Raw genomic sequence first — 25,049 nt, 5'->3', positions numbered from 1 at the left:
CCATTTCCTCTGATCCGCCTTTAAGAAAGAGATATACTTTTCTCCATTTTCCAGATGAACAAAAAAACTCAGAGAAACCTAACTCGGTTTGCCCAAATCCACAGAGCTAATACATGCTGGGGACAGGACTAGACCTCAAGTCTTCCGGATCCAGCATGCCTTCCTTTTAAACCATGAGACTTCTCTGCATGAAGACAGCATGATAAATTAGATAATCTTTTAATGTCCCTCCAGGCCTGCAAGTCTGTAAAAACTCCAGGTATTGTGAAACATCATGGACATGTTTCGCTGTAATTTTAAATGAAAGAAAGATGACTATTTCCTGGTATCACTGTAGAAGACCTCTGGACAATGGCCAATATTCCGGGCCTCAAATTAGTAAGTAATTTTTAAGAAGTGTCATTGTTCCTTTTCTTTACTCTACTTTAAATACATCTATGCATATTTTGTACATTTTGGGCATTCAGTGGCTAATACAGAATTATGATCTACTATGATATTATTTATTGGGCAATAAAAAATCCCACCAAACTCTGTCATCATTCTGGCATCTTGCAACTCAAGAAATAATTATATCTAGGGCAAGAGAACTTGAAGATTTCAGATGCTGATTATGAGTTAACACAGAGCCAGCTTTATGCATTTTTTTGAAACTATTGAAAATATAGGGATCTTAATAAGCTTTCTAGACATTATCAATGAAGAAGTTCATGAAGGTTCTCTAATAGAGTAAAACTGCTTAATTCAAGTAAAATTAGACAAAATATGCCACAGTGCATTTTTTTTTCAGGAATAATTTAATGAGAACCAGTTCCAAGTGAGCTTATTTTTCTAGGCTTATTGCATCATAGACTCAAAGCTAGAAGGGATCATCTAGTAATACTACTACTACTACTAATAATAATAATAAACTATAGCTATAGTAGCATAATACAAATATGAATAGTATGTTATATATCATTTTTGTAATATATTATATTATTAAAAATATAAAGTTATATATAAATAGTTAGTTGTTCTTCATTCCTGAAGACCAAAATGACATCACTAGGGTAGAGTTGAGTTATGGTGTATCTGACTGTGGTTGATCAAATGAATACGAACTAGGAATGCTCTGCCATAGCTCAGCCACATATAGTCCCTGTGAACACTTGGGCTAGATTCCCTAATTTTGTGCATCTTGCGTTTCCTTTGGGCTAATTAAATTCTGCTTTCTGATGAGAACATGTCACCCTGGGCGGTCCTGTGCCAGTGTCTCCCATGACATACAATCAATTTTAATTGAGAGTGTCCCTTTATTGCTTTTTCTGACCACCGTGTGAGCACTTACCCTATGTGAGTACTCCATAAAATCATTTTTTGGGCTAGCATACATTTGCCATTGGAACAATGTGGCCAGATCTCTGCAATAGAGTTTGAATGCCTCACAGTTTAAATCAGGAAAGGACCTCAGTTTCTGAATGTTACAATTTGTAATAATAATACCAGTAGTAGCAATAGTTAACAATTATATTGATTTCCTTTAAGTTTTAAGAGCTTTGCATATATAGAATAAGACCTGGAATCTAGAGAGCTAAAGTTACTTGCCCAAGGTTTCAAATGGCAGAGCCAGGATTCAAATTGAAGCATTTTTCACTACAAATGAAACTCTTTTGAAAGAAGATGAGTGAACAGAGTTGCTACCAAAAGAAATTGGAAATTTAGTGACTGAATAGCATTGACCCAAAGCCTTTACAGTATTTTATAAACATGGCCATGACCTGATCCCTTTCTGAAGAGGAAGGAGATATCAGTTCTCTTTCAGATAGGAGGAAGACATTCTTTCTCTTATAATATTTAATGCAAAGCTTCTTAAATTGTGCACTGTGATCCCATATGAGGCTGTATATTTATGGAGGCTGTAAAATTATGATTTATTAACAGTAAGTGTTTGATTTGTATGCCTATTTTATATACCAATATCCCTAAGGTCATGTAAAAATTTTTCTGGAGAAAAGGGATTGAGTGAAAAAAAAGTTTAAGAAGGCTTAATTTGGTACATTGGGAATGATTTTATTGAATAGATTCCACTGATCAGTAAATATTAATATGCCTGCTAGAGGAGTCTGTAGACTATTCACTAGGACAGGTACTCAAGGTACTCCTCACAGAAGCTCTCAGCAAATGACATAATCTTCCCATTCCTTTACTTTCAAATACTCAATCAAGCCAATAAAAAAAGGAATGCTCTTATCTCCTACACTTACCTCATGGGGCCAAGGAAGGGGCCAGATGACTAAAAGCAGCTGCCTAGGGTTATAGCTTAAAAAATAAATATAAACTACTGAGATAAGATCTCATCCAGCTTGCAGGTAAATCACTTTATGACTTCAAATTTATAAATCAGATAAGAGTTCCATACAATGAATTATCATAGTTTTAAAGTAATTTTATGGTGACAATAATTTGTTCAATCTAGACATAATTTTCCCTTTATATCTTCCCCTCAGCAACAAGCTATTTAATTACCTTGTTGGTAAAATTATTCCATTTAATAACATGCAACAAGGAATAAAAATGTCTCCTGAGTATATCCTTTCAAAGAGCAAAGTCCCTGTTCAAAAAAAGAAAAAAAACAGGGATACCTTTGTTGTTCAAATCCCCAGCTGGAGTGATTCACTTATGAGTTTTGCAAGGAGATATAAACAGATAGATAGATGAATATGTATGTGTATATGTGCGTGTATATGTATATATATCTGCATTATATATACATATATGTATGTGTATAATCAGCACAAATATGATGAAAAACAAAAAACCTAAAATGTTACTATCATTAAAGCATCAGAGAGTGCTCATTTCTATAGCATTAGAACCCCAAGTATTCATTCACTTCTTTCACCCAAACACTTACATTTGGAAATACATTTCTTCATGCTATATTCCGAATGTGAAAGGAATCACCCAAGCCTAATTCTCTGACAGATTTCCTCGCAAAACTCATTCAGATACTTGGTCTCAAAATTTTGGGTGGACTTTAATATTGGTGAATACTGAACTACAGCTGCAGAATACTATTCACCATGCATTTTGATAGCCTTTGACTTAGCCTTGAGGTTGTATAAGAAGTAGGCTCCCTGGTAACTCCAGGTAAAAAGATTTCAAAGACTTTGTTCTAAAGAGGTGAATTTGAATTTCTTCTTGCTTATTTTGGGGCCATTAAAATCTTATATTCTTGCAAATACCTTATATATCCACAGGTTGTGAAACAAAAATCATTTGCTATGAACTTCATAGAAATTATACCAAAAGCATGCAGACAAAATTTTGTTCAATGAATTATTTATTAAGAAAAAGAAAACATGATTTTCATTGAGCCTCTACACACATGTACAGAAACATGACAATTCCCATTAATGTTCATAGCTAAGTTCTGAAATGGAAAACCATGTAAGATCATCATGTAGGGTCATTATTTGCCAAGTAGTAATACAGACTTCTTTTGTCAGCTCCTCATAATGGATATCTATGTTTTTATGGTACTTTGCTTACACAGTATGGACAGCATGATTCTAAAAATTGAACAAATCATATTCAAAAAAATTCCTTGCAAATTAAGTACGCAGATTGCTTTTCTTTGCAGAACTATTATATTTGTATTCCTTAGGAATATGTTGATGAGCCAAAAAGAGATATGGGGGAGGGGGAAATGCCATTTGAGAGAGAATAGATTTAAAGGAGATAGAGATATTTTGAAAGTGTTATAATGACTGACAAAAAAACCTGATGAATAATGAAACAATTTTTCTTTGGTACAACTTTAATCAATTTATGTAGCTCAAAGTGGAAGATAAATAAAACATTCTATGTTACTATTTCTTCTTCTTTTTCCTTCTTCTTCTACATGGGATTTCTGTTATTTATGAATCATAGCTATGTTAAGTGACTTGCCTAGGGTCACATAGCATATATCACAGGTAGGTGTACCCAGTCTTCCTGATGTGAGAAATAATTCATTTGGACCCCTATTCTATTCCAATCAGTATTAATCAAATGATATGATTTTATAGGGTTAGTGATTTTTAAGGCCCCAGATTCAGGCCCCAGAGACGTGAGCTACAGAGTCTAAGTTTACTTGCTTAATCATAAGAAATTAATGTGAGGCCTTGTACCCTAGTTTTTCCTTTTCATGGTGACCAACCCAGTGTAATGGAGGTGACTCAATTGCAAGAAAAGTCCTTCAGTTTATTTTTGTACTTCCAAACCATTCTCTCTTGTCCAAAAAAAAAGGGCCACTCACTGTCTTCCAGGCTTTTACTGCTTTCTCATACTCTCTCCCTGTTTTGGTACCTTAAATAGTCTCATTATCATATTTTAAAATCAAAGAGAAATTCAAGGTAATAGAAGAGTGATTTAGGAAAAGGAGGAACCTACATCAGCTGTCAGAGAAGCTACTTCATTTGAAAACTACTGAGTACAGTGTCTAGCATATATGTATATGCTGGGAATTATCACATATTCTCTCATCACATATTCTCTCTGTTCATTCTCTCAAGATTTTGTTCATTTCCATTTTTGGAAATGAGTGTTTTCACTTACCAAGGGTATATACTCAGCAGATGTTTTTATTAGTTATTGCATCTTATCTCATTCAATAGAATAATTTTACCAAGAAATTAATAAAACAAGTAATTCTCCAATTAATAAATGATAAAAGGATATGAGAAAACAATTTTCAGATGAAGAAATTAAAGCTATTTATAATCATATGAAAAAATTTTCTAAATCACTATTGATTAGGGATATTCAAATTAACACAACTCTGAGGTACTACTTCACACCTCTCCGTAAAGGGTTGGAGAAATATACTTAAGGCTCAGTATGATTGATTTAATCCTACAACAAGATATTAACTCAGTGGAATAGATTAGATGCATGTGACACAATAATCAAAGCCTATAGCAGTCTAGCATTTGATAACTACCCAAACTCTAGCTTCTGGAATAAGAACTCTATTTCACAAAAATTGCTGGGAAAACTAGAAAATAATATATCAGAAACTTGGCATAGACCTGCATCTCATACCCCATAACAACATCAGGCTAAAATGTGTGTAATGTCTTGGTCAGCTTTCTGGAGGTCTCGGGATCAGCCTTTGGTATAATTTCTATGAAGTTCATAGCAAATGATTTTTGTTTCACAACCTGTGGATATATAAGGTATTTGCAAGAATATAAGATTTTAATGGCCCCAAAATAAGCAAGAAGAAATTCAAATTCACCTCTTTAGAACAAAGTCTTTGAAATCTTTTTACCTGGAGTTACCAGGGAGCCTACTTCTTATACAACCTCAAGGCTAAGTCAAAGGCTATCAAAATGCATGGTGAATAGTATTCTGCAGCTGTAGTTCAAGAAAGTCAGGAATAAAGTCCAAAGTTTTTATTGTCTCCTTCAGTCTCCCAGTCTGTTACCAGTATCCCCCAAAGTTCAGGAGGCAGGAGAGCCCTAGGACAGTCTCTATCATGAAGTATGTCTGAGTCTGAGAGCTTGAGTTCCAGCTTCCAGTCCTCTGTCTTCTCCAAGTCTGTCTCTGGCTCAGTTTGTCCCAGTTTATATACTCTATTACAACTACATCATTACAGTGTACCGAGTATAATGATAAGCTTAACTCTTCTCAGCAATATGGTGATCCAAAACAATTCCAATAGACTTGGGATTGAAAATGCCATCTACATCCAGAGAAAGAACTATGGAAAGCTGAAGGTGGAGTCAGCATAGCAATTTCATCTTTTTGTTTTGTTTTATTTGTTTGCTTTTTAATTCTCATGTTTTTTTTTTTTTTCCACCTTATTTTTTCTTGTTTAACATAACAAAAACGGGAATATGTTTAGAAGGTTTATACATCTTTAACCTATATTGGATGGCTTGCTGCCTTGGAGAGGGAGGAGGGAAGGATTAAAAATTTGGAACACAAAATCTTACAAAAGGGAATGTTGAAAACTATCTTGGCATGTATTTGGAAAAATAAAATACTATTAAGAAAAAAAGAAAAAATTCAGTTAAGTAGCTAAATTAAGTAATTCAGGAACTTGAATTCTTGGTTATTTCATTTACTACTGGGGAACACTCTAGCAAGACATTTTTTTCATATTTTAAATGTTTTTCTTAAATAGTCTAAAATAGCTTTCTTTTCCAATATTTGCTAAAATCCTTTCAGAAAGGATAATAGAAGATGAATTTAAAGTTGTTTTTACCCCACCACTGATGCATGGATTCCCAAAGAAATTGTAAAAAATTTGACTTTCAAATCAATAAGACTAATTTGCTGAGGCAGCCATAGATTGCTCACTCATGTAAGTAAGAAATTCCCCATAGTAGATATTAAAAAATAAAAATTAACTATTAGGGTACCTGACAAAATAACAACTGCTTTATCCTTTATTGCTAAATAAAGAGAGCTGCAAAAGAGACATTTTATTTTTTCACTGACTTGTAAAACAAACAAGCAAACAAACCCACAAACTTCAATGAAGAAAAAAGTCAATAAGCATTTACTGAGCACTTACTATGTGCTGGGTCCTATGATAAGACCTGGAAATATAAAGAAAGGCAAAAACAGTCCCAGCCCTTAAGAAGCAATTATTTTAAAGGGCAGACACCATGCAAAAAAAAAAAAAAAAAATATATATATATATATATATATATATATATATATTCAATATTTACAATGCAAAGAGAAAGTAATCTCAGGAAAAGTATTCTAATGGAAAAATGAGGAGATAGATGGGGAAAGGTCTCCTCACTTAAGGAATTTATTTTGAAAAATAAAGATTAAAAATCATAATGTAAAAGTAGTCTTGATACTAGGAGTGCTTCCTCCTCCTCCTCCTCCTCCTCCTCCTCCTCCTCCTCCTCCTCCTCCTCCTCCTCCTCTTCTCCTTCTCCTCTTCTCCTTCTCCTTCTTCTCCTTCTCCTTCTCCTTCTCCTTCTTCTTCCTCTTCTTCTTCTTCTTCTTCTTCTTCTTCTTCTTCTTCTTCTTCTTCTTCTTCTTCTTCTTCTTCTTCTTCTTCTTCTTCTTCTTCTTCTTCTTCTTCTTCTTCTTCTTCTTCTCCTTCTTCTTCTCCTTCTTCTTCTCCTTCTTCTTCTTCTTCTTCTCCTTCTCCTTCTTCTCCTTCTTCTCCCTCCTCCCTCTCATGTGTGTGTTCATGACCAGGGGTAAATTGGCAAAAAGAAGCAATGTAAAACAGTAAGAGGAAAGTACATAGGCCTGATAGTCATGAAACTGGATTTTTATTAGCTTAACTTTGATCAAGTCACTTAATCTCTTTAGTTGTCTCCAGTTTCCTCATCTATAAAATGTATGGGGAAAGGAAAAAAAAAAATGAACTTGATGTACTTTCCCTTTAAATCTGTATAATTCTAGGGAATGTGGAGGTTGGAAATAAGAGTGTGATTCCTATTGAAAAGAGTAGACAACTGTACAATTAGAAAAACCAGTTCAAGCAAGTGACATCAAGCAGACATAGTCATGCTAATGGAAAGTGTAAAATATTTCAGGAGAAACAATGTGAAATGAGATGGGTTCTAAACTCTGACAATTTGAAGGTCTCCCAAAAAGAATAATAGCTTAATCGGTAAAAACTTAAAACTGTGGCCAAAAATAAATTGCTGGAAAAGTTCTTAGTGAAAAGGATTTCTGAATGTGAAATAATTTAGTCCCTGTTTTTTTTACCACAATAGATTAAGATGGGGTCCAAAAAATTGGTCAGTTTACATTGAGGCAATCTGTCATCAAGTTCCTGAAGTACCAGGTGTGTAGTCACATCCAATTCTGCCATGGTTGCATGAACACACCTACTGTGAAAGCTTTTGTAGATAATCATTCTGCACTTAAGGTTTGGGGATTTTTTTCCCCCTGGAGGTAATTAGCCATTAGACTTACAAAAAAGACATTTTTCATGTCAAGGGGTCAATGGCTTCTAGAAAGGGAGGAAGGTGGGGCAATAAGGGAATGAGAAAAGGAGACTAATTTGGCTCTACAAAGAATGGGGAAAATAGCATATCCTGGATTATCAGTTACTGAAATCAAGTCAAACATCAGATCCTTTCTGAATGACAGAATAATTGAATATACACCATTCAAGTCTGGGAGCCAAAACTATAGTTCTACATTACTATTTATTCTTTCATGATTCTTACACACAAAATAAGGAAAGAGCAAAAAGGTTCAATGAAAAAGGGAATTTGTTCACAATCAAAAGAAAATTAGATCCCTTTAGAATATATTCTTTTAAAAAAAGTTTTGTCACTCTCAATTAAACTAATATAAGTTCAAATTATAGATTTGCTTTCTAATGTTATATCTGAATTTCATTATACATAGGGAAACAATATCTCTGATTATTTATATAGAATAAGGGAAATTGCATGGTATTGTTGATAGGGTATTAGATCTGGAATCTGGAAGAATGGGTTTAAATCCTTCTTGGGTACTTAATAGTTGTGTGACTTTCAACAAGTGCTAGAATTTCTCTGTGCCTCAGTTTCTTCATTGGTAACGTGAGCAGGTTGGATCCAATAGCCTTAAGATGCCTTCCCACACTATATCTTTGAATGCATTATTGTGCGTATATTTTCATTTTTCATTCTTGTAAATGTTTTGTCAAGGCATGTTTCTTGTAAAATTTTTTTGGACAACTAGGACAACAAGAAATTTTTAAGCCTCATTGATTTAGGAACATTGAACAGATTCTGCATTCACAACCTGGTTAGTCAAGTTAAAAAATAGGAGTAGAACGTCCAGCAAAACGGCCAACTACAAATGTAAATGAAAATGAATTATGAGTGGATTGGTTACAGCCAGGCTGGGGCCAAACTGAGGCAGGCATCTGATTTCCAAAGAGAAATTCACTAGTGTTCTTGCTGTTACTACAGAGAGCTTCAGGGTATAAGCTAATTATTTTTATATGCTTACCTCTCTGGAACCTATTACAATCATTCTTAGGCCATCCAAATGTACAAATGTACAAAGATTATTTTATGGAAAACTCACATAGGGTAAGCACTCATAAGGTGTCAGAAAATGCAATACAGGAACACTCTCAAGGTCTCAAGAATTTGAGAACTGATTGTATGACATAGGAGACACTGGCACAGGACCAGCCAGCATGGTGTGCCATCACAGAGAAGCTCTATGAATGAAGCAGAATTGAATTAACATGAAATGTGCAAAGTTAGAGAGTCTATCCCAAATGCTCTTAGGGACTATTTGTATTTAATCTGTGGCAGAGCATTCCAAGCTTGTATTGGTCTAATCAGCCACAACTGGACATACTGTGTGGGCTATAGTAGTCTAGTAACATCATTTTGGTCCTCTTCAAAAACAAAGGACAACAACCAACCAACTCAAGTCCTTCAACAAAGATAGGAGAGGAAAAGAGGCAGTTTCACAGTGACATACATCAAAGGAAAATATTCTCTCAAACTTTCAGCACCTATTTAAAAATAAAAGATTACTCCCAAATTAAATCTGATAAAATAATTACAGATTAAATCTTAATCACATCCTCCCTATATAATGAGAATTTATTCATTAATATGGAACCAAAGTTTATCAGCATGTGAGGGAGTAGATAGAGTGTGTTTAAGTGGAAAACAAATGAAGATCTGACTACAAAGGATGATTATTTTCTTCTGTCTTTGAGTCTTTAAAAAATGTGAGTGCATCTTATAACATATAAGTAGTTTAATCTAAAGCCCATGGGAATACTATGTAAACCCAAATTATTCAAGTACTAATATACAGCATGTATGTTTCTCTTGAATTCTTACTTCCCTTTCTGTGCTCTGTTCATCTAAATTTCTAACTGAAAATGAATGGGAAGGGGTATTGAAAGATGACCTTCATTTCATGAATAATGAAATATTTATACCTGGTTTTCAGCACTGATAAAATATTTTCAGAGAAAAGATAATACAAGTATCCACTAAAATAAGGTCTTGTGCCTTTTCCTTTTATGCAGTTGCCACATTCTCCCTAGCTCCCATCCCCACATGTAATCAAGAATTAATTAACATTGTGAGGACTTTGGTAAAGTCTATATTATGGAAAATATCACAATGAAAAATTGGTAGAACTTAGCTCAGTATAGTAATGCATTGCAAGAAGGCTACAGCAGGTGGATCTCTTGAGCCTTGAGGGTCCTGAACTGCAACACCTATCAGCTATTCAATTGATAATAATAAAGTAAGATTGTATTGCTCAAGATCCAGAAACCATCAAGTTGCCAAAGGATAGGGAAGAACTAGCTCAGGTCAAAACCCAGAAAAGATCAAAATTTCTATTATGATTAGTATTAAGGCTAAGTTCATGAGTGGCTCCTGTATTTCTAAAATAGATGAGATAAGAAGACCTAATATTTTAAAAAGTGGATCTGTTGTATTTAGTCATTTCAATAACCAAATCCGATCCATAGGACAGTTAATATAACTAGAATGGGAACAGACAACTTATTTCATTAGTAGATATAGCTTCTAAGTTCCTTTTCCCAATGTAAATAAAACTTAATAGTTTTTATGTTACCTAAAGCAATGACAAATAAAATATCTTGCTCAGGATCACAGCTAATCTCTTAGAGGAAATACTTTATTCCCAACTTCCTAAATCTAAGGATAACTTCTTATCCATCCTGCCTAAAAAAAAATCAATCCTTAAAATGTCCCTTCCATTATTATTCTTCCACCCCCCCCCCCTTTCTACTCTTCCCAATAATAATCAACCAATTATTGGGCAAATGATTACTCAATGGCCTGCAGCTTTTTGGGTTTGAAGAAAGGAAATGTAAATGAGGTCATCTTCTTTCTAGTTGGGGTATTTAGGTCAACCTTTATGCACCAATTTGGCATCTATTCCTCCCTCTTTAGCAAAAGCAGTTTTAAATTTAGAGCTTAAATGTATCAAATGTATTAAAAAACTTCAGCATCCTCATGAAATCACAGGACAGAAATGCCTAGCTACATAACTGATGAATGGAACCTTTATATGAACATCAATGCACAATTTGCATGGAGGCATTTCTACACAGTGATTAATGCTTTCAATATTAGAGTGACAGATAGCATCCAGTAGCTAGCCATTCTATTTTTGGCTCTGCTTTCCCTTGATCTAAGACTTTTAGAGCAATACTTAACCCCTTCTGTGCCTCACTGACCATCTATACAATGCAACCAATCCTATTTCCAATGTTTGTGGTCTAACTTATCCCTCTGCAAGGCACAGATGGAATGAAAAATGGGATTAAAGATGCTTCTAATAGCTACGGAAAGAAGAGCAGTTGAGAAGTATAATCACATCTCTTTCAGCATTTTTTTCTATACATAACGCTGAAATCAAATTAGAGGCTCTGCCTGCAAATAACCAATCCTTATGAACCCATTCCTCTACTGGGAACTTTACCTCGAGGACAGTAGATATCTGGAGCCCATCGATTGCATTCATAATTGTCTGCTGCCTTTTCACAGGTGAAACACTTAAATCCACCAGGATATGGGGTGGCTACAAAAAAGACCAAGAAAAAGATGAATATTTTAGGATAGTTGTGAAATCAACTTTTATCTAAAGGGTAATGATTTTGTTTTCAAAAAGCATACTCAGATTTTCAGTATTTATCATTTTTTTATTATAGCTTTTTATTTACAAGATATATACATGGGTAATTTTTTAGCATTGACAATTGCAAAATCTTTTGTTCCAATTTTTCTCCTCCTTCCCCCCAACCCCCTCCCCCAGATGGCAGGTTGCATTTATCATTTTTATATCAGTTTTTATGAATTTTTATCTCAAAAAATGTGAAGGACATTCATTTTGGGCCAATTCTTGCCCTCACTAGTGAATATTATTTGTGTAGCCTTTGTAGATAGAAAGTATACTGGGTATTCATAGTTGACTCATCCCAGCCTTTTGGGAGACTCACACTTTTCTGAAGAGTGAGAAGATATTTAAAGAAGTACTGAGACTTGCTAGACCTATCTAATACTCAGCTCTATCCCTCCCAAAAGACCACAGAGAACATCATTAATTCTAGGATATCTTCAGTCTGTGCTACACATTTATCCCATATATTTCTACCTGAGAGGACCTTTTCATTGTATCACATAGCTTTTAAACATAAGCAGCAAGAGAGTAGGAGTTCTGTTGTAAGCTTTAGCATGCCCCAGGACTTTGGGGCATCTTTCATCAGTCAAAGTTAATAATGGGACAGCTTACCACAGGATTCCCTTTCCTTTTCATAAAAAAAATATATATTTATTGTTAAATTAGTCACTAATTCATTACTGAAGAGCTTTGAATTCCATAAAACTGAACTCCACTATTTTTCCCCTCTTGCAATTTGTGAAGGTAATCTTAACCTTGTATTTATGTCATAGATTCCTTATATCTATACCTATACTCCTGTATACTTATATATTTGTCTATTTCTACATGCATGTAGGGATAAAGGTACAGTTTCACACATGTATCTATGTACATGTGTATGTGCATACATGTGTACACATATGGATATATAAAGATCTATATCTCTTTATTTGTCAGATAGACCTGAGTTCAAGTCTATAGTTTTTGAATCTTGGGCAAGATACTTAACTCTCAGGTTCAGTTTCCTCATTCGTTAAATGAAGATGGAATTAATTCTATTACCAAATTCATAGGACTATTTTGGGGATCAAAGAAGATAACATGTGAAACTTTTTGGTAATATTAAGCACTATATAAATGTATTTTTCCCCACAAAATCCCCAGAGTAATTGAAAGTTGCAAACTCTAGAAATACTGCAGCTACAGCAATCTATTGTTCTCCTTTGCAGATGGCTGAGTCATACTCCTGAAATAATCATCCTCCTGTAAATTACTTTGACCACATGGAACCAATTAAGAACGTTATTGACCATAAATGAAGGAGGAGGCGGCCGCTAAAAGCCAATGTTATGAGCCAGATATAACAGATTTTCACCTTGCCCAGAGTAACTGTCCGTTCAAGCACAGAACTGACTGTGAAGACATCTGATATGATTACAAACATAAAAAGGAATAACACAAGACAAAAAAAAAAAATTTCATGCAAATCTCTTGGTTGGTCCATTGCTCAGTGTATCACTAACTATTTGGTAAGTCTTTTATTATTATTTTTTGATCCAGTATCCTTCACTGAACTTTTTCCAAGCAAAAGCTGAATATTGCTTGTTGGATTTGTTGTATTCACGTTCATGTGAGACTAGATGGCCCCTGAGGTCTCTCCAAATTCCAAAATTCTGTGAATTTTGAAAGAGCCATGGTTTTATTATACTCCTGCTTCCTCCACAAAGAGAGATTATAATTTCTCCTTGTGTCAGTTGGCCTCCTGATTGGAGATGAAAAATTCATCACCTGGAGGCTAAGCTTCTGGAGTTCTGCATCTCTGAACTCTGGGGTGGGTTCTCAGACAACAGACATAGATTCCATGACCAGGCCTGAACTTGAAGCCTTGCCAGCTCCGGAAGACAGGTCAGAGCTTGTTCTGTATTTGCATACTCTTCAAGAACTCTGTGTTACCTGAAGCCACAATGAAGCATTAGAAGGGGGGTATTTGGACTGGGAAACTACAATTTTAAGGTGATGATAATAGAAAAAGATAGCAGTCATTCTATAAGGGCAGGCAATTTCAACTAATTTGATAAAGAAAAGATTGTCTTGTGTATTTGTGTGTAAACAATTTATATCTTTCCACCAGTTTCTTATTTAAGAGACAGATAATGCTTTAAAATAGAAGAGATCATTCCACATGGACATGCCCACACTGGAAAAATTTACAACATACAGGTTCTCAAATTTATATAAGGCATAAGCTTTTGAAATTCACAGAGGACCTTCAATTTTATGTACTATCTTAAAAGTGCAAAGCACAGCATCTCTTACAGAATAATCATTCTATAAATATGCGTTGGGTTTAATTGAATCAAAAGAAAAATGAAACAAAGAATCTTGGGAACATACCTTAATTCTAGAAACTTAAAAAAATTAGTTTTGCTGTCCAAGTTTAAATAACATCCACAAAATATAAATGATCCCAAAGGACATAGGATCTTTAACATTCTGCTTATGTAATCTAAAGAGGAACGAAGAAGAAATTTTGAAAAAATGTGCAAATGGCATGTCAAAGGACATCGTTCCTCTTGAAGTGATCATCACATCCACCAAACTTTATGACTGCAACCTAGCCATACCACTTCAATCCGCATGATAAATTCATTGGGGCATCCAATTTTATCTGTCTGTCACTGCAGCCAGTGAAAGGCTGCCTAGAATGTTGGATTAGGTACTCTTGGACCCTTTCCCACTCAAGAGATAAATTGGGAACTTTAAATGAAGATTGAAGATCCAAGTGCACTGAGAATAAACGTATTGAATACTTGGCCATTAATAAATCACAGTTCGTATGCATGTGGGTTATTTAATGGAATCTTAACCTCTAGATTCTCTCAGCAAAACTCTGGTAACACATTAGATTAAATTAAATGGATTTTCCAGATGCTGTCATCCTTTGCCTCAGCAGGCATAAGCTCTGAAAGTAATACAACCTCAGCAGAAATTCAAAGAGCAAAGTGAGCTCAGAAACTCTATAAAGGAAGGGGCCTATGCTCACAGCTCTTATCTTTGATTGTATTAAGTTAAGCAATAGATGTGTATTTCATGAATATGACACGTCAATTGATCAAATAAGCTCCTCCTTTTCAGATTTTTTATATTATAACTTTACATTATAATATAAATTTTCACAAGTCATATTGGATTTTCCAAAGTTACAATTCAAAACCTAATTGTTGGTAAACTTGTTACTTGCTCTTAGTAGTACCAATTATCAAAACAAAGAAATAATTAAACCTTGACCTCTCTCCTATATCTCATGATAAATTTGTAGGCATCATAAGTCATTTAATACAGAGAAACGGCTAAATCCTTAATTAAAATGAATGTTACCTCTGGCCCTGTATGTGAACAACTGTCTCCTTTAATGTGCTAACTGATACTACATCTGATAAAGTGGGGAGTGGGGAAGAAAGGGAAAGAGGCTCCTTAGAGATGTACCCTCTTTTCTCTTTTGTTACTTCAAAGCAATAGGAGAGCAAGAAGAGTTTCAAATCATTGCCATGCCTGTGAATGAATCTAATTTGGCTCTTGATCATAGAGTTCATAAGCTTAGCTCAGTATTTCAGGGCAGAAGTCCTTGGTCCCTCAAGAGAAGGTGATTGTAAAGCAATAAAAGAAACTCCAGAGTGCCCAGTTACTTCCTGTAACATTACCTTCCCATTAACTCCTGTGGTCAGCAATGGTTCAAAGTGCCATAATTCATTTGTAAGGCTTTGGAAAAGATTCAGGCTTTGTTTGAATCTTTTGGAATTTCTAACTGGGCAATGGACAAAGGTCTTTAGTTACTGAAAACTGCTGAAAAAAAAGGAAATCTTATTTTTAAACGTGCTGATGTGGAAAGCATATACACTTCAAAAAAAGTTCTTACAAAAATTCATTTCCATATTTCTAAGAACCAGGATGCAAACAGCAAAATGGAAGAAATCTAATCTCTGCCTTTTCCCCTTTTCATATACTTGCCAAAAAGAAAAGAAATATTCAACCCAATTTTAATATCTTCATGTTTCTGATAGTATGAAGGTAATTGACAACTGTAATGAAAAACCTTCATTCTAGAAGCCTTATGCAGGTTTGTAAATACATTCTATTGGTCCTCTGCCTGGTGATGATTATGACATAAAAGTAAATGCCATCCTAGAGCCAATTCTGTTTTCTGCATGTTCAAAAGAAAGGTTTTCAATATTCATCCAGAAAAAAATTAGGCATTCTGAGAAAACATTTCTCTTCCAGAGAAAGAAGCACCAAAGAAAATAGCTTATGGTTACTTAAAAGATTAAAATCTTTATTCAGTTATTCAATTAATCAATAAATATATATTAAATGCCTACTATGTACAAGGTATTATGCTAAGTGCCATTTAATTTGACAACCAAAAAAGTAGTTTCTTGGACAGCTAAGTAGTGTAGTAGTTAAAAAGCACTCTGCCTGGTGTCCGGAAGATTCATCTTTGGGAGTTCAAATCTAACCTCAGACCCTTACTAGCTATGTGACCCTAAGTAAGTCACTTAACCCTATCTGATTCAGTTTCCTCAGCTATAAAATGAGTTGGAGAAGGATGTGCCAAACCACTCCAGAATCTCTGCCATGAAAATCTGAAATGGAGTTACAAAGAGTCAAATATAACTAAATGATTAAAATATGTAGTTTCTTTGGTCTTAATAAAACCCTTTTTTGAAATATTTTATTAGACCAAGCTTTGTCATTTTGAATAAGAAAATAAAAAACCCAACAAATTATAAATTAGAATATTATTTTATAATAGTACCAACACTCTGAAAGCCATGATATTTGATTACTTATAAAGTTTAAAAAGATCTGAAGAAAAATGAGACAAAGAGATACTTAACACAAGTTAAGTCATTTACCAAAGGCCACAAAGTTAGTGAAATATCTGAGCTGACATTTGAATCCAGATCTTGATTTCAAATCCCATGATGTATCAATTATACCATACTGCATTTCTTTTTGATTTTTAATTATTTTTAAATTTTCCCTAATTCTCCATTTTGTAGCTATAGATTCAGTCATTAAAAGAAATTAACCCATTTTCTATGGAGACAGCTTCTCAGCCAGAATTCCATAACAGGAAATAATAACCATATATTTGATCAAGAGGAACAGTAGTGATATCAGTCTCCATAGTGTGACAGTTGCATGTTTTTGCTGAGAAGATCAGTGTTAATTCAGGGAAAATCTATTTTTCATGAGCACTGAATACTTGCAAGATATTAATAACAGAAAGTTAATAACTTCAATATTGGAAGGGAGCTTCAGTGCTTTGATGGATCCATGTTCCTATTGATATGAAATTGTCTCCATTGATTCTATGAAAATAATATATCTGTTAAAAGTTAATATATAGAAATCTGTTAGAATTAATAGATAGAAAGTTATCTATTTACAGATAAAAATTCAGATCTAAAGATGTTTCATTCAGAAACCAAAGTTTAAAGATATCTTCAAAAGAAGATTTCCAATAATGCCATCTTTATTGTTCTAATTAAATTTAAGAGAATAAAGAAATCTTTGACCAGGTGGAAACAGATTCTTTTGTCTTTCTCTAAATTTCAAAACCATATCAGAGAAATTTTCAAGGTCACCATATCTTACAATACTTTACAAGTTCACAATTTTATTTATTTATTCTCTTTATTATTGATATTGTTGTTCAGTTTTTCAGTTATCTGATACTTTATGACCCTATTTGGAGTTTTCTTAACAAAAATACTGGAGCGCCATTTCCTTCTCCAACTCATTTCACAAATGGGGAAACTGATTAAATGACTTGATCAGGGTCACAAAGAGGTTAAATTTGAATTTAGGTAAATGAGACTTCTTGACTCCAGGGTCAGCACTCTACCCACTATGCCACCTCGCTGCCCATTTTAGATTAGAGATAGCTTTATATTTACATTCACAAAATCTATAAATCTCTCTCTATACTTAAGAATTGTGGGATCATTGGTTTTGAAGTCATAGATCATGGATTTAGAGAAAAGAAAATCTTAGGTTTCAAATCCAAACACTCCCATTTTACAGACAAGGAATCTGAAGCATAGAGTAGCAGGGTCTTGTTCAAAGTCAAGATTTGAATTCATGTTTTCTTGGCTTCAAGTCCAGCATTTTCTCTATTAAATCTGGGCTCACATCCTGACTTTACAGACTTTACTAGTAGCCTCAGTTTTCATAACTATAAAATGAGGAAAATAATAGAACCTAGATTACAGGTCTACTGTGAGGATCAAATGGAAAATGGGGTGTAAACTGCAACTTGAAAAGCATAATACACTACATCAATAGGAACTTAGTACCATCATCATTATCAATGTATTCAAAAACTGATATGCTGATCAGCTAATATCCAGGCCATCTCAGGGAATCTGCACCTTGTAAATGATTGAGGCAAAAGTGATTTAGGGCTTAAATTATTGAGACAATCGCTTCCTTCTCCTCTTCACTTTATACAGGGAGACCCAATCTTGGAGAAGGTTTAGCCTGAGGCCGATATATTAGAGCAGGTATCACTAAGCATGTCATGTTGCTGCTCCTTCTTACTACTGAATCTGTATGTGCAGATGTCAAAGTGTCTTTTACAAACACATACTCTGGGTAAAAAAATAAATTAAATGCTAAAGAAAATCCTGGCCTACACTACTCCTTATTACAAGGCCTTATTGTACGGAGAACTGACCCTGAGTGCTCCAAGGCTAGGCTAGGTAAATACAAGCTCTGGCAGGTCCTATTGAGCTGAAGAGTTTTCATGTACAGGCCAAGCCCTGGACTATTTGTCTGTTGTCTGAGGACCAGTTTGACTGAATTTAAAGAGGTTTACACCAGAAGGGAACGAATTTCTTTCAGTCACAATTCATGAAAATCATTGTTTAAGGTATAAAATAGTTGTGCTTTGCACAGATGGATTTCCTACTACATTGAAATAAACAACCTAGGAAAAGCAGGTTTTTCACCATCTTCCTCTCCTCCAAGTATGCTACCAAAAAGAATCAGCAACCCTATAAAACTAAGCAGGGTGGCTGGTGTCCTGTGTAATTAACTAATAGGCTCCAGGCTGAATGAAATCAGATGCAAGAGAATAATACACTTGAGTATTTTTTGGATATCAATAATGTACTTGGTATTGTGCAAAATAGGTGAAAAAATTCCAATTTCCTAAGCTATCATTTAACCTAAACCATCAAATTCAATTATAAATTATATTTAAAAAGGGATCATGGAAGTCTTTAAACATTTGGGATTTCAGAAAGCATTGATAAGTAGAGAATGCATTTAGAGGCAAGAAGCATAGCAATAAAAATACACACACATAACCCTTTTATCACAGGGGCAACAGAATAATAATCACTAAAAACAGAAATAAACTAAAGGGAATAGTCAAGGACTAAAAAAATAGGTTGACTAAATGAGGAAGGAAGGAAGGAAGGAAGGAAGGAAGGAAGGAAGGAAGGAAGGAAGGAAGGAAGGAAGGAAGGAAGGAAGGAAGGAAGGAAGGAAGGAAGGAAGGAAGGAAGGAAGGAAGGAAGGAAGGAAGGAAGGAAGGAAGGAAGGAAGGAAGGAAGGAAGGAAATATTAAGTCTTTACTATTAGGAATAGGAATAGGCTCTAGGAACACAAAGACAAAAATGAGACATCTCTGCCTTCAAGGAGCTTATATTCTAATTGAAAGACACAGCATTTATAGGGTAATAGTGGCCAAGGAAGGAAGTTTTGATCTGGGGAATCTTCACAAGAAAAGTCACAGGGCAGTTACTTTTTCAGTCCCTTTCTAGTGATGGTAGTACTAATTGGATTTTTGCCATCAGAACAAGAGGAAGCATTGGAACAGCAGCAGAGGTACAGTACACAGATGAGATAGGAAGGAAGACAAGATGCTTGTTGTGTCCTGGATTTCTGATGGATAATAGAATGGAATATGCAGCATGGTCTGGACCCAGCAAAATACAGTGCTCTAGATGAGTTCTCCCACACCAATAAGAACAGCTGATTTTTCTGTATATTCAGAAAATATATTCTAAATTGAATATGCAGTAAATGAAAAGATAGAGAGAAGATGGTGACAAGTGTGAAGAAATCACTTACCTTGAATATAATGAGAAATTAATAAAGACATGGAAGTCTCCTAGCTGTAAAGGAATCAACTTCTTTAAACAATATGAGATATAGCAGTCCACTTGACTAAATAACTAAAGTCTAGGGAAGGGGTAGGGAACGTCCAGCCCACTGGCCATATAAGGCCTGCTAAATCATTTGCTAAGGCAACTGCAGGAGTTGTTGACCTGAAAGTTAGACATAACAACTTCCCATTGCTTGAGTTCTATAAGTTGTATGACCCATGATGTTATAAATATCCAAATAGCCCTTCCCAGAAAAAAAAAAAAAAAAATTCCCCATCCCGATCTAGATAAAAAAAGAAGGGTATCTGAAAGCACACTGATTTTAGAGGATTCAGAGAAAATTAACTTAATAGTTTGCTTTAAAAGCAGCAACACACCATCTCAAAATAAGTTTGCCTTACGGAAAAGTAAACCTAAAAATAAAGCTACTATTGTATCACTGATTTAAACCAAGAGCCTCACATTGAAGGCTGTCTTGTCCTGGCCACTTTTCAACATATTTGCTACTTGAAAACAAGTGACATCCTCTCTCAAATGTAGGAAATGTGATCTTACTTGAAGGGTGGAGGTAGATAATGTCTTTCACCGTAAAGTCTCTGGACTGGGCAGCTTTCAGACAGTCGGCCAGAAGGCTGAGGAGGAGTGCCCAGGCCAGTGCAGGCCAAGGTTCCATTGCAGACTGGGGCCTCACTCATGCAGAGATCCTGGGATCAGGGGCTCTTTTTTACAGGATAGAAAATGCAACTGAAATATGAAGAAAGACATCCCATGAGTATACAGCTGCCAACACATCTCAATATCCAGAATGTAAAAACCACTAAAGACTTGGCTAAGTTCCTAGCACTGGGTATAGAAAAAGAGGTTAGGAAAAGGAAAAAAGATAGAGGGCACATGGGATTGGAGAGAGGGAAAGGCCTTATAAGATGTAATTTTAGAGCACTTATAAAATTCCAATCCAAAATGTCTACTTAATCAGGATTACTAAGGTTCCCTTAGTAGCAGTCTTCTCTAAAATCCCATTGAGATTGTATCAGGAGAGATTAAATTTTCATGAAACCCAGCTATTTCTACCATGGAGGCCAGGAAACAGTTGCCAGAGCAAGACAACAATTAAGCTAGTAACTAAAGTTCAGAATAGTTTCTTGGTTAATGGTATGGCCCTAGCACTGCAACTGAGCTTTTGATGATTAATCTCAGCAATGGAAACTTAGATTTGGAAGGCTTTTAGACTTGGGAGAAAAGGTGTATATTTGGTCCTTAAGCCATAAATATGCCGTTAATCACAAGATTTTTCAATAATTAGAACAAGTTTTCATTTTTAGCAAGTAGAGCTAATAAAATTAGATCAAAGTAGAACAGAAAATACAGGCAATTATCTGGATGACAGTCTACAAAAATTTTCATACAAAAAGAGGACTTAAAATAAGTATTTTTTATGGGCTTGACTTAAAGTTTTTTTGTTGTTGTTGTTGTTGTTTTGTTTTGTTTTAATCTAACAGTCCTATTATCCCTTCAATCATTTCTTCATCCACCAACTTAGTCCAGTTGTTTGCCAGTTGTCTAACCTATTAAATTGAGAGCCACTAGAAGGTAGAGATTATTTTTTGCCTTTTTTTTTTTTGTATCCCTATCATATAGCATAGTGTCTGGCACATATTAGGTGCTTAATAAATGTTTATTTACTCAGTGACTTTCTAATAGTTCCTTTTACCTTTAATTTTCTCCTATTTTTTAGAGACATTTTTGCTACTATCCCTATCTATATCTAACAGTAGCTTTACCTCAAAAATGATGTCCTAGCTTTCTGCTTCTATCTTACTTAATGGTCTCCTAAGCATCAGTCTTTCTGAATATCACTTGCCAACATGATATATTCCCTTTTCAAAAACTTTCCATAGCTCCCCAGTGCTCATGGGACAATATCCAAACTCAAAGCCCTAAACAACAATATCTTTAGGCCTCTGTTCTAGCCACGCTAGTATCCTTACTATCTTACAAATAAGCCAGTAGATAACGACTTTTGAAGATAAAAAATAACCCAAAATATTGTTGATCATTAGCATTCCTTAAGAATGACCAATCGGGGCAAATTCCTAGATTTCATGGCTTTGAGGAGGGTTAGAAGCTGGATTAAAATTTAGCAAAATAACAGTGCAATGAAGATGTTTTAAACAACAGGAGGTTGGATAAAAATTCTCACCAATACAAAGGAAAAAAAAAAAAAAAAAAAGAATGGCCCCACTCCATTTCTACACCTTTTTAAGTGACCTTTTAATGATTTCTTTTCTACTTCAAGCCTATCAGATACATGACAGGTGGAAGTGGCTAAATTTTGATTTGCTTTGGGGTTTCCAAGTTCAAGCAGAAAGATGTGTCCTGCTCCTATCTCCTTTTCCCTTCAACAACAACAACAAACAAGAAAACCAAAGCAAAATAAAATGGTACACTAATGCATTTGCAAGCACAGACTTTAAATTGTATTTATCTCAGAGGCAAAGTATAGATCCAGTTTCTTTAGAATGATATTTTTCTGACATTAATTTTCAAATGTCTTGGGTTCAACAGGAATCCAGGCCATTCATGTGGCCATGAATTCTTTCTTTTAATTTTAAATACACACGACTTGTTGAAAGAAATTGAATCTCTAAATGCTTATAAATGCTAAATGCTTATAAAATTATTGCTTTTAAGAGAATGATTTTTATGCCTATGTTCTTCCTCACCTTTTTATGTGGAATAGGGAGTCATGTTTTTCCCCAATGAAATGGTGAAATAAACTCCCCAAATATTAACAGTTTTTTGAAACTGAACAGATTCCGTGCTTAGCAAAGGTATATTTTCATACTCTTTTAAATGTTTTCATTTCATTTACTTCTCAATAAATGCCAGTTTGAATAGATTTTACATGGCAAAACCCTATCACAAAATTGTTCTAGAGAGAATAAATAGATAAGAGATCTCTCCCACATTATTATCTGGGCTGAATTTTCCATCTTCCCCTTTCTATGGGGAAACAGGATGGGTGAGCCTATTTTTTCATGAGACCCAAATAGTATTATATAAACTTTCACAATATTTACAAAATACCATTTACAACACAATTTATCAGGTTATTGCTAGTGAAGGCAAAACAAATGATGAGCAGCAATAAAAGGTTTTGAAATTGGTCTAAATATAGTCATTAAGAATGATCTAAAAAGATCTATTTTGTCTGTGGATTTTTAATGTCAATATAACACTATGCTAGATGGAGTATGAACTTCCAAATATCACAACTGGGATTCTAGGAAAGCTCAAATTATATAAAGGATAAAATTTTTGAGGGATATTTTGATATTTTCCCTGAAGGGACACTTTATCTTTTGGGCATTCTAGACATTTTGAAACTTCTATTCAATTTCTGCTCTTGAATGCATATTTTATTCGAGCTCATACCACAAATCTTCCGTACCTCCTCAGAAGCAGAAGTAGAAATGGGGATTCTGATTTTCACAGTTCTCTGATTTTTCATTTGTTATTTATGAGCTTTTGCAAATCGAATGCTGCTCTGATAGATTTAATTTGTGCTCCAAATTACCTTTGCATGGCTTACCCAACTGCTGACTTCATTCCTGTTGCTACTTGCTATATTCTGAAGCAACACCTCCCTTTTCTACCCATCCCACCAACGTCAAAAAAAAAAATTTCAAGATCCATTTGGACTTCATTTTCATAGATAACTTTAAAACCAGAACACAGAACACCTTAATTCCAGATGTTATTTCACATAATAGATGGTAAGAAGTCTTAGGAGGAAGCTAGGTGGTACAGTAGGATAGAGTTGGAGTACAAAAGTCGGTAGTTCAAATCTATAATCAGGTATTTACTAGTTAAGCAACTCTGAGCCCATCACCTAACCATTACATGGCTCAGTTTACTCATATATAAATCAAGATAATAGTAGTACCCATCTCTCAGAGTGGAGGACAAAATGAAAAATGCTTGAAAAACTTTAAAATATATAAATGCTAATAATTACTAGTTGTTGGTACTATTATGATGATGATGATGCACTTATATTAGAGGAAATCCAATAAATATAACACAACAAACATCAGTTAAATACTAAACTAGTCACTTGGAATTCAAAGACAATAATGAAATACTCTATGTCATCAAGGAACTTACATCCTTTTGGAAAATTTTATTTAAATATATTTATACATATATATATATATAAAACAAGTATAAACATAAATAAATGCAAAATATAAGAACATGGAGGATCCTGTAAAAATGTAATTGAGGTACAAGCCAGAGGGCTAACTACAGAAAAGAGCCGTCAAACAAATCTAAGAGGTACAGATAAAACGGGGGCTGTTTCAGGCACGGAGGGTAGCCTGAAGAAAGGTACAGAGAATAGAGATAGTATTCAGTTCAAGGAGTAGCATGTAGAATCCTGTCGGTGGGAATAGAGTGGTGGAGTGGGAGGTAAGGGGTGGAGAGCAAACTAAAAATTTCTGATGAAATATTATTGTGCTTTAATAAATGACTAATTTCTTACCCAGCTTTAATTACTGAATGATCATTGGCTCAGTCAAACTGGGACGAGTTAATGACCTTAGCTTTAAAAGGCTAAGGTCTCTGTTACATTGTTGGTGGAATGGTGAATACATCCAATCATTTTGGAGAGCAATTTGGAACTATGCTCAAGAAGTTGTCACGCTGCACACCCTTTGATCCAGCAGTGTTACTGCTGGACATATCCCAAAGAGATCTTAAAGAAGGGAAAGGGACCTGTATGTGCAAGATTGTTTGTGGCAGCCCTCTTTGTGGTGGCCAGAAACTGGAAACTGAGTGGATGCTCACCAATTGGAGAATGGCTAAATACATTGTGGTATATGAATATTATGGAATATTATTCTGTAAGAAATGACCAACAGGATGATTTCAGAAAGGCCTGGAGAGAGTTACATGAATTGATGCTGAATGAAATGAGCAAAACCAGGAGATCGTTGCATACTTCAACAACAAGATTATATGATGATCAGTTCTGATGGACATGGCCCTCTCCAACAATGAGATGAACCAAATTCCAATAGTACAGTAATGAACTGAACCAGCTACACCCAGCGAAAGAACTCTGGGAGATAACTATGAACCACTACATAGAATTCCAAATCCCTCTATTTTTGTCCTCCTGCATTTTTTATTTCCTCCACAGATTAATTGTACATTATTTCAAAGTCCAATTCTTCTTGTGTAGCAAAATAGCTG

The 25,049-nt window shown here is 34.7% G+C and overlaps 1 protein-coding gene across 4 annotated transcripts in view; it reads right to left on the bottom strand.

Moving 5' to 3' along the window:
* Positions 1–25,049, bottom strand: part of LYPD6 (LY6/PLAUR domain containing 6) — a 153,956-nt gene that overhangs the window by 6,061 nt on the left and 122,846 nt on the right. For 3 of the 4 annotated variants that reach the window (XM_074302197.1, XM_074302198.1, XM_074302199.1), the window contains exons 2-3: positions 20,349–20,537; positions 11,437–11,535 (exon numbers count right to left, since the gene is read on the bottom strand). In XM_074302197.1, the coding sequence (XP_074158298.1) occupies positions 11,437–11,535; positions 20,349–20,466 (217 nt within the window). In that variant the 5' untranslated portion in view covers positions 20,467–20,537. Of the gene's footprint in view, positions 1–11,436; positions 11,536–19,758; positions 19,805–20,348; positions 20,538–25,049 lie in introns of those variants that run through there. The other variant, XM_074302200.1, reaches the window with a different exon arrangement.

Source organism: Sminthopsis crassicaudata, chromosome 3 (genome assembly GCF_048593235.1).
Source record: "Sminthopsis crassicaudata isolate SCR6 chromosome 3, ASM4859323v1, whole genome shotgun sequence".
In the NCBI taxonomy this organism is placed as follows: Eukaryota; Metazoa; Chordata; class Mammalia; order Dasyuromorphia; family Dasyuridae; genus Sminthopsis; species Sminthopsis crassicaudata.
This window is presented reverse-complemented; position numbering and strand designations above follow the sequence as displayed.